At 37.7% G+C, this 10,415-nt stretch overlaps 1 protein-coding gene across 4 annotated transcripts; it reads right to left on the reverse strand.

The window, feature by feature from the left end:
* Nucleotides 1–1,171: 1,171 nt before the first annotated feature.
* On the reverse strand, nt 1,172–9,794 carry LOC136753661 (C-type lectin domain family 4 member F). Of its 4 annotated transcripts, none has more exons than XM_066709957.1 (12): nt 9,609–9,794; nt 9,026–9,100; nt 7,580–7,711; nt 6,472–6,632; nt 5,789–5,917; nt 5,430–5,504; nt 5,222–5,296; nt 4,877–4,951; nt 4,311–4,439; nt 3,004–3,164; nt 2,608–2,735; nt 1,172–1,785 (listed from the first exon to the last, which is right to left on the reverse strand). In XM_066709957.1, the coding sequence occupies exons 4-12, from the start codon at nt 6,554–6,556 to the stop codon at nt 1,629–1,631; spliced, it is 1,014 nt and encodes a 337-aa protein (XP_066566054.1). In that variant the 5' UTR covers nt 6,557–6,632; nt 7,580–7,711; nt 9,026–9,100; nt 9,609–9,794; the 3' UTR covers nt 1,172–1,628. The 4 variants fall into 4 exon arrangements, with proteins under 4 accessions (XP_066566054.1, XP_066566055.1, XP_066566053.1 ...); XM_066709958.1 differs by having other exon boundaries at nt 7,627–7,711; nt 9,516–9,794; XM_066709956.1 differs by having other exon boundaries at nt 9,516–9,794.
* Between the last annotated feature and the right edge of the window lie 621 nt (nt 9,795–10,415).

Raw genomic sequence — 10,415 nt, forward strand, 5'->3', positions numbered from 1 at the left:
ACATCGTGTATTTGCCCATTACGGTATCATTACTTTAATCTGTCAGGAAGTTTTTTTTTTAATGACAAAGAGAGAGAAAACTCCCAGGTGTCCTCACCAGAAATACCTTAATAAAACAACTACTCAAATAATTAAAAAAAGCAGACTACACACAAGCTTCTGATTTTTTTTTCTTTTTAATTATCTTTTGTTGACTTTAAGTTTAAGACTTTGTTGTTGACTTTATTTACTTAATATGAGAGAATTTCATAAAATGTTTTGTATTACAATGAAGAAATACAATAACATTATTGTTTAACAGTATAATAGTCTCCAAAATGAAGCAGCGTTTTTTCACTGTTAAAATAACATTATTGTATGGTGGCTGAAAGGTGAAGAAAGTGCACAACATTGATATATTTAACTGTAGAAAATATTTTTTTTACTTACGTGGGACGATGCCCCCGGATCCCCCTACTTGGAAAGGAACTCTGGGATAAGCCCCCCAATGTCATCACTTGCTACGCATCTACTCCTACTATAACTACCTCCCTGTCCTGGTGGGGAGTGGGCACTAGGGTGCTCTGGTGCTCAACTGACCCCCCATCACCCTCTGAGCTGTCACTGTCCAACTCGGTGTCCAGCAGTTGGAACCTGTTAGGCATTTCTAGATGTGCTTTAAGTGTAGACTTTCATCTTTAATTTGAGGGCAGTTACATCCAAATTGAGTGAATGATGTAGGAATTACATCCATTTTTATATGTGGTCCCCCCAGTTTTAGGGGCTCAAAAGTAATTGGACAAACTAATATAATCAATGAAAAAACAAAAACTAATGAATACTTGGTGGCAAATCCTTTGTAGTCAATGACTGCCTGAAGTCTGGAACCCATAGACATCACCAGATGTTGGGTTTTGTCCCTGGTGATGCTCTGCCAGGCCTGCACTGCAGCTGTCCATTTCCTTTCAAATCCATTGTGGTGTTGTACAGAGCCAAAATGATGACAATTGTGTCACTGTCCAAATATTTATGGACCTAACTGTATATATTTTATATCAGCACTGCTTAGACAAGTCATAATTTTCATTTGTCTATAGTTTTTTAATGTTTCATTTTTTTTGTTGTTGTTGTTTAAGGATGGTGAAAATGAAAATTCATTCAACTAAAATGGAAGCAGAAAAGGTGCACAGAATCAGGCACATTCATGGCATTTATTTATACAGTTGTAATAAATTATTTGTGTATTACATTTTATATTTCAGTAAAGCATTACAAAATTCAAATGGATTTCATAAGCACTCTAAATAAAATCAGCTCAGAGTGCAGTTTGAGGTGTACAGTATAGTATTATCTTTTAAAGAGAAAAACTAAATGAGTTGTGCAGTCTTGGATAACAATGCAAGGACAAATAGTTGGCAGAGTCTCTGCAGGCTGTATTCTGTACTGAACGGCCCTCTGAGAGGAGCTGTGATCTGGGGCGGATTGACAGGTCAGTGATCATCCTCCGTTCACTGCGTCATCACTCTCAGTCTCTTCTCGGAGGTGAGCCTGTGTCTAGTAACACTGGAGTTATGAAAACGTTATGACTGACGAGGGAATGTGCTGAGGACACTTTAAGACACGTCTGTTAAGGAAATTGTATTGTTCTCTCAGGATGAAGGGTTTCCCACTGCTCTGGTCTCACAGACTCGTTTCAGTAGATGCTCACAAGAGGCATCATACCATTGTTCATGTTCTATAGTTACACAGTCCTCCCCTGAAGTGTTTTCGCCTCTCCAGTCATCAGGCTCATTTTGAGCCCAGATTCTGATCAGAGATGAGAAAGACCAGGATTGAAATCAGGCAACAGTAATATGTTCAGCCTATGTATAGATCTGCAGTAGACAGATATGTAACTGCATCCTAAATCATCATCTGCAAACATTCCTCAGGACAGAGATTAAACTACTGGCTTCAGACATTCAAAATAAATTAGCTACTCTGTGGGAACTTTTGAATTGTTATATAATTTTAATAATAATAATACTTTTCAGAGTATAATTTTTATCTGCAGTTGCAGGTTCACACTGATCTCTGAGTGCTCTGTGCTGCAGTTTCTTCATTCCACATTCCATGTACTGAATATGAAGAGAGGACTACAAGGTTGATATCAAAAGATAATGCCCATGGAGGTTAGGAAACATTATCTGTCTATCAAACATTAATCTTCTACAAATCAGTGTGTTTAGTACAAGTATGTACACATTTGTGTCATTGGGCATTGACAATTCTTCCCTAGTTTCAGCAAGTCCCCAAAGGTTAACATATATTTGAAATTCATAATATTAATTTGACATTCCTTAATAATTATTTAATCATATAAGTAATACAATAATTGATTCTGCAGCTGAGCCAAACCTGCAACACTGATCCTTCTGCTATTGGGGGCAAAAAGGAAAGATCTGCCCAAAGAACTGTGATTATTTTGCTAGTTTCATTAAAATGCGAAATGAAAGCTCATACGACAGACACAGAGGTTCCAGCACTAACTCAGTGTGAAGACTGGGACACAGACCTTCTGCCTGTGGACTCTTCATATATATCTGTATACATACATGCACACACAAACATATACATGCAAGCTATTACCTGAATTTCCCGAGAGGTGTGTTGTCCACCCAACACCAGACTCCTTCAGCAGCTGCATCAGTCAGTCCAATCCAGTATTTCTTTTTCCCCACATTCATAAAACCATTGATTTGTGTTTTTATGAATGCCTGAACAGAACACAGTCTGTTAATCTTTTCTCCACAGAAATCTACAGTACATGAACTAAGTACAAACAACTTAAATCTTAACTGCTGAATAGATCAAATATGGAAAACAGAAAATTGATCTTGAATAATTTCTTAATGCATGGACACACAATTTTCAATTCCACAGTGGCAGTTCACCACACTGTTGTACAGATCCCCCAATTATTCACTGAGGATATTAAACTATGTGAGCTGCAGTATTGAAGAAGGAATGCTTTAATTCACATACCTGCTCCTGCTTAGTGCCTATAATGGCCAAGTGTCCCCCCCTTCTGACACAGTCATCACGACTCTCATCCCAGTTCTTTTCATCAGTGGAGAAGAAGTAGCACTTTCCATCGTTGAGCTCCCAGCCCACAGGACAGGGTTTACAGTCTCTGGTACGAAGGTCTGAGAAATCAGGCCAAGAGTGTTGTTACAATAAAAGTACAGATAGCAAGGAACTGATTCAGTAAATACAGGTCCTGTTTTGTAAATTGGTGTCAGGACTGGACTGCTGTTGTCAATGACTTTAAACCAAACTCACCTGAGTATGGCATTTAACCCTTACCTGGATGTTAAATAGTATGCCTTTTTAATATCAAGAATACAATTCTTGATATCAAAAATACAATTGCTGATTTCAAGAATTATCTGCCAATTATTTAAAATAAGTGAATTTTGAATCAGAAATTGAATTATTGATATCAAAATGCATACTAAATAGCATCCAGTTGTATTTTTGATATCACAAATGCATACTAATTAGCATCCGGTTTCGGCATTGTTAAAAACCTGAGAAGCATGGGCTAAATAAATACTTTTTATGATTTTTAGGAGCTATTAGTAAGTGTGTGGGTATTCTGTTATTTTCCTTGATAGTTTGTACCATATGCATTTATCGTATATCAAATGAAAGAACAAGTTGTGGCCTTAAGGGCTAATCGGCTGACAGAGTACAAACAAAAACTCGAGCAGATGCAGATTAGTGTTGTACACTATGAGAAATGTCTGATTCTCACAAGCCTGTAGCACAGGCCAGGAAGACCCTACATACGCGAGTCAGACATCGTTTGAATGTTCCTGGTTTCTAGTTTCTATATTTTATTATGTATATTTTGATAAACATATTTGATACATGTATTTATAATGATCTGAAAATAATGGGCCGGAGTGTAAAGGGTTAAGTTGATAATTAAAAGGGTTAAAACCGGATGCTAATTATTATGCATTTTTGATATCAAAAATAAATCCGGAAGCTAATTGGTATGCATTTTTGATATCAAAAATAGGAACCAGATGTAAATTAGTATGCATTTTTGATATCAAGAATTCAATTTCTGATATCCAAAATACAATTTCTGATATCAAAAATACAATTGTTGATATCAAAAATACCAGGTCATTCTTGATATCAAAAATACCAGGTCATTCTTGATATCAAAAATACCAGATCATTCTTGATATCAGAAATTTAATTCTTGATATCAAGAATTGTAGCAATTGTATTCTTAATATCAGCAATTATGGATTAAATGTCACAACGGCTTGCCATACCTGAGAGCTGTCTCTGCAGATCAGTGCGAGCATCACTGAGTTGTCTGTTCTCTTCTTTCAGTGCATTAAGAGATCCTTCCAGAGCAGCATGTGTGCCAACCAGTCCTGTGTAATTAGCTGCCAGTGCCTCTGTTGAGAAAATATAGCAAATACAAATACATCTGAAAAGACACACAGGTAGTTCTTCTTTCTCCCAATGGTTGTTCTGATGTCTGTGAATGATCTGTTAATTGACAAATGTAGTGCATCCCTTTTTATTTCAATGCAAGTGCAGAGTTCACAAACAGGCTTATTGCCTGGAATAGAAAATTCAACATACTGAATTACTGAACAAAAGCAAATAATTTCAGTGCTTTTTCTGAGGCCTTGTGTCCATACATTGGTAACTGTGGGTTTATACAAGCTTTGAAGGGGTAATGTGTGACGCGCCTCAATGCTTGCCTTGCTAATGGTCTGGGCACACTGCTGCCAACTATATAGAAATAACTGGAACTAACACATTTGGTCTATACAGATATAAAACAGTACTGTAAGAGTGGGGCTAGGCTTTCAATAATTGTATTCACCATGATTGTTTCTCAGAGCAGCGAGGGTCTCAGACAGGTTCCTGTTCTCAGATTCCAGTGCACTGTTTTTCTCCTCTGTTTAAGAACGTGCAGCACAAACAGGTCAAATACATCTGCACCCCTTCACAATGACACACAACTGGCTCATCTTTCCCCGAATGGTTGTTCTGATGTCTGCTGTTCAACTTGGACACGAGATTCACAGTAATGAAGGTGTCTGAGTCTACTGTATGCCTTATAATCTTTCAGAAAAGATCTTTAACTGAGGATGTGTCTATATACATTAAAATCAGAACTCTAAAAATCACAAGGTTTAGGCTTCATGTGATTATAAAGCAAGCTCACCTTGAAGCCTGGTCAGAGCAGTGAGGGTGTCTGACAGGTTTCTCTTCTCAGCTTTCAGTGCGTTGTATTTGCCTTCTGATAAAATAAGGTAATAGTATTGAAAAATGGAGGCTGGGTCAAAGTAGACGGTAGACAATGCAGATAATTTCTATAAATGCAAAGAGTGAGTAGCTGATAACTTCCCTAAGTAACATTCAACCAAACTCACCTGTTGCAATCATCTGAGAGGAGACATTGTCAAACTTGGCTTTCAGTGATTCAGAATCACTCTGTTTCCCAGCATCTATTTTGAAGCAGATCACAATAAATATTAATTTCCTGGGCTTGTCTTAAACTGCTTTGTAATGTCATTTTCTGGGGTGATTTCAGCAGTAATATGAGAACACTGTTTGACTCTCAAATCTGCAACAGAAGTGTCAGTATGTGCCAGCAGTGGTGGAGAGTGAGAAACCCTTCACATTACACTTGTGCTCTCAAGGCTAGTGGTGTTCTTGGCACACACTGTACACTCACATTGAGCCACATATGAACACAACCCCCCGTACAGACAGACAGTACAGTACTCACAGAGGACACCCAGAATGATGGCGACACACAATACCAGAACACAGACAATAGCCAGGACAATGATCAGCCATCTGTTAGGTGCTGCTTTATCATCTTTATTGGCCTCTGGAGTGGAAACTATTTTGACATCTAGAGAGAAAGAGTTATGAAGTATTAATACTAGCGATTTTTACAGGTCACCTAAAATGTATTTCTTCAAATAAGTGAATAAATTAATAATTGTGTAAATTGAGAATTAATTAATGATATACATGTATTAACTAATAAATTATTGTATTGTGGAATTAACAGAGTTATGAAGGATATTCCATGCCCAAATTAAAAATAAATGAATATTTAAATAAATGAATACATTGGGAAATAAAATTATAGTAAATAAATGAAGAATCTCAGCACATGTATATTTATTTACTCATTAATGTATTAATTCATGTATTAATTTTACATTTATTTATGTATGAATTCTTAATTTTGGCACGGAATATACTCACGCAATTCTGTAATTGTGTTATTCACGTGTGACAAAAACCTGCAAAACACAAGATACCAACAATCGGCAGCTCTCTTGAGTTGTGCATCAGTGACATTCAAGTTAAGCCATCCTTTCCACCATCCTGTGATATAATTTTCATATGTAAGACTTTGACAGTGAAACTGAGACACTCAGCACAAAGGGATCTCACCACTTCCAGGTGTATCTGTCTCTTCTCCAGCAGGTTTTGGTCGCGAGGCAAACTTGACAGTGGTGTAGATGACTTCGTCTGACATCCTTCCAGGCTGGGGTATCTGCTCTGGAGGGGCAGGTTGCGTATCTGCACAGAAATACCAAGTATCTCTCCTGGGACTAGAATTGAAGTGAAAGAGTATGAAATAAGACATGGTACACAGAATAACAAAGTGAACCGGAAATCACACAGGAAGCCAAACCAAAAATAACCCTCCAACTAGCAAATTCAATTAATCGGTTAGCGATTCGTTCAGTTGGCGAGAAATGTTACTTGATCTCGGCTTTCTTCATAACAAGCCAATGTAAATGTACAGTTGCTACATTGATTTCCTTTCTTATTTCCCCCAATTTGGTACACTTGGTACATTTGTATTGCAGACTCTCCCTACCCAGGTGAACAAATTAGACTCAAGACTCTTATTGGAGAATAACAAAGATACAGAATGTCATCCCTATGAAAGGCCAGGCATTGTAGTGTCAGAAACAGCAGGTTCTGTGACCCCCGTACTCACAAACACACACACAGGACTTTTCAAAGTCTTCCACCATATCCCACCATAGAGTTACACATTGACAAATGAGAAATATCACAAAACAATTGACTGCATTCGAATGAAAGGCTTTTGTATTATTGAAATGCTTCTTATTCATAGAGAAGACAAAACAGCAGTATCAGGCAGCACAGATGTTGAAATCCTGAATTTCAGAGCAATCTGTTTTCATCAACATATTAGAATCAAGACAATACACATGCGAGCATTAAGCTATATTAGGCTTCTTTGATTTCTACCTCTTCAGTTTTTTATTTAACGTTTAAACATTTATTAAACTCTCACTGAGATTGACCATTTGATGCAAATAGAATTGTCCCATTGAGATTATCTTCATGGTTTCATGGTTAGCAAAGGTGCATTTCCGGTTATACGGGAAGCTTTTATTTTTTCCTATTATCATTATGTTCTCTCAATTGTTTTGCGTCTGTTGTGCAGTATTCATTACTGTACATCATGTTGAAATCCTAACTTTGCTATTGAAGACTGGGTTGTCTCCTGGTACTGGCCTACCTGCAGAAAAGAAGGAAGGCCAAATTAATGAGTGCTGTACTGGGCACCTAATTCATCCACTGATTTGCAGCTCTGGTACTGTGGGGTCCCTCTGGGCAGGGCAGTCAGATTAGATCCGGGTTGCATCTGCATCTGTGGGGAGAGGGACGTGGATTGGTGACCGAAGGAGGAGTGAATGGGAACTTTATAAGATGGCACCTAATTGGACTGTTGAACCTCCTCTGAGACCGTGCTACCCTCTTTCTTTCTCTCTCTGAGGTTGGAGCGCTGGAGGAAGAGATCCAGGGGAGACAGTGTCTGGAAGGACTGCTGCCCAGAGAGACCTTTGTGGCGCCCGAGCTGTGGCATTTCCCCTGCCGCCACTAGATGTCACTCTTGTTCTTTGCACTAGTCACTTCTCCAAACTCCCTTCATTCTTTCCACAATCCTGACACACACGTGTACTTCTGCTATCAACCCTGTCTACCACTTGCCCTGCACCTGCCATTTGGTTTTCCTCCTCTCTATATAAACCCCTCACAAACGCTACCTATCGCGAAGTATTGTTTATGCCGAGTAGCAATTCCGAGCCTTATACTTACCATGTTGCCTTCTTAGTTACCAACCTTAGCCATTTCCCTCTCAACCTCTGATTATTGGATTTACTGCCCTGTACTGTTTGCCTGATCCCAGACCTCTTGCCTGTCTCTTTGACCTTCCCTTTTGGATTCGTTCCTGTTTGCCGGCTTATTGACCCCTTGACTGTTTCTGGACTCCCCTCGCTCTGCAACTGGGTCCTTACCATCCGTAGTCCCGCCCGTGACAATACCAAACCACTACAAGGTTATACTTTTTTTTTTAAATGAAACAGAGAAACGGGTGAAACAGTGAAACAATAAGATAAATCCAAAGAAATTAACTTATCACCCGCTCACAATGCAGCAACAGAGGAAAATTGCTGAAGGCAGCAGACTACATTATCTCACCCCTCCTTCCTTTCACATGCATTCAGATGTACTCAGGCTCTTATTTAAGAGTGATTTGCACACTGGGGAACAACTATATCTTTGGGGGAAATTCCAAGGTTGTGTTGTTTAACAAATCAATTGCTTTGCAAATTTAGTTATGTAGGCCTACTGTCATGGTCGGCTTCGCTACATACATGTTTATTTTTAGAAATCTTAAATATTGCTCATCCTCACAGATTCAGGTTTCTTATTCAGACAGACAAATCACAAACACCAGTGTCATAGGAGCTTTTCCTGTCCAGTTCCATTTATAATTCATCCATTTATAAAACAATTAATAATTAAATATGTGAAATAAGTGACAAAGTAATATAAGATAAGAAACATAAGATTCCAATAAACAATTAAATACATATATTAGTGATAAATAAATCTGTCACCTTCTGTGACACAATCTCTCAAAATAAAAACAATGCATTAAACACTGCAGGTCACTCACAATAATACATCTGTCAAAGTATTTCTTCAGCTCCTCTAAAATCAGCTTCACGGTGGAGAGATGTTCATCTGAAGCCTACAGGGGAAACATTTTTGTTGTTACTTGTTACTCGATGCTAATGACCACAGTATGTTTATGAACTATTACAATTTATTGTGGACCTTTTTCGTAAATTTATTATAAATTTTTTGGTATTCTCTCCTTTATTAAAAAATGCAATGTAATTCAATGTTCAAAACAATCCAAAGTGAAAAAAATCCAAACAGTCCAAAAACACACAAAAGAACCCAAATCCAATAAATAACTTCACATCTTTAGTCTTTTCTCTGCCCCTAAATGAAATGGAGAAAAGAAAGACTTTTGTCCAAAGAGTGCATAGGCAACCACAGAGAGCAACAAGCAAAGAAAAAGTGAAAAATATCACTTAAAAAAAAGTCAAGATTAAAAAATAAGATTGCAAAAAAACTAACAAAACAAAACAACAATTTACCTTCACTTTTCAGCTCTGAGTCTCCTCATACACAGTCAGTTCTGCAAAATGTATGCCTTAAAAAAGCGGAAGAACCAAACAAAAACTACAAACCCTCTTTATAATCCTTTCATTTCTTTACTTGTGTCTTGCTCTTCCAAGTTTCTTGTTCCCCTTTCTGCTTGCTCTTCCCTATTGTATATCAATTTATGAATCAGGAAACCCACGGCACCTGAACCTCAATTAATCAGATATGCACAAGGTTGTTACACTTTGATACATAAATCCTGACATCCCTAAAAGAATATGCATTTTCTTCCTGTAAACAGATGGTCTTCCCTTTTCTTAGCAGCCCTGTGAAATACATGAAATTAAGTAATTTTGTGAAAATAGCAAAGTGCAAAGAATACTTCCTTGCACTGAAAGCACAGTACTTCTCAAAACATACATGCATATAGATTAACAACAAAATCTATTCTCTCATAGGTTTTAATACAATTCATTTTTTGTTGGCTTTATGGTGTTCCACAGCTCCATTGATTTGAGAATCTCCCTCCTCTCTCTTTCCCTTCCTGTTAATAGCAAGTGCATCTATTTCTCCAGCTCATACCTCCCCACAAAGATAAAGAACAGATAGACATTTACAATGGTACAAATATTATGTTCTTGGTGTGCCATTTAAAAATAATTCTGAAAAACATTATAATTTTTGTGTATCGAGGGAATCACCCACTCAGCCTTTTCTCATCAGTCCTCAAGTGCTGGATGTTCAATGTACCTTACAAGTTACAACTGCATAACACCTGTAAATACAGAGATCTGGGCTCGAACAGAAACCCTGAGGCCCTAAAGTCCCAGAGCTGCCAGAATCTCTGAATTGCTACCTTGCAATAAACAACGACAAAAACCATAATCTGAAAT

Source organism: Amia ocellicauda, chromosome 7 (assembly GCF_036373705.1).
Source record: "Amia ocellicauda isolate fAmiCal2 chromosome 7, fAmiCal2.hap1, whole genome shotgun sequence".
NCBI lineage: Eukaryota > Metazoa > Chordata > Actinopteri > Amiiformes > Amiidae > Amia > Amia ocellicauda.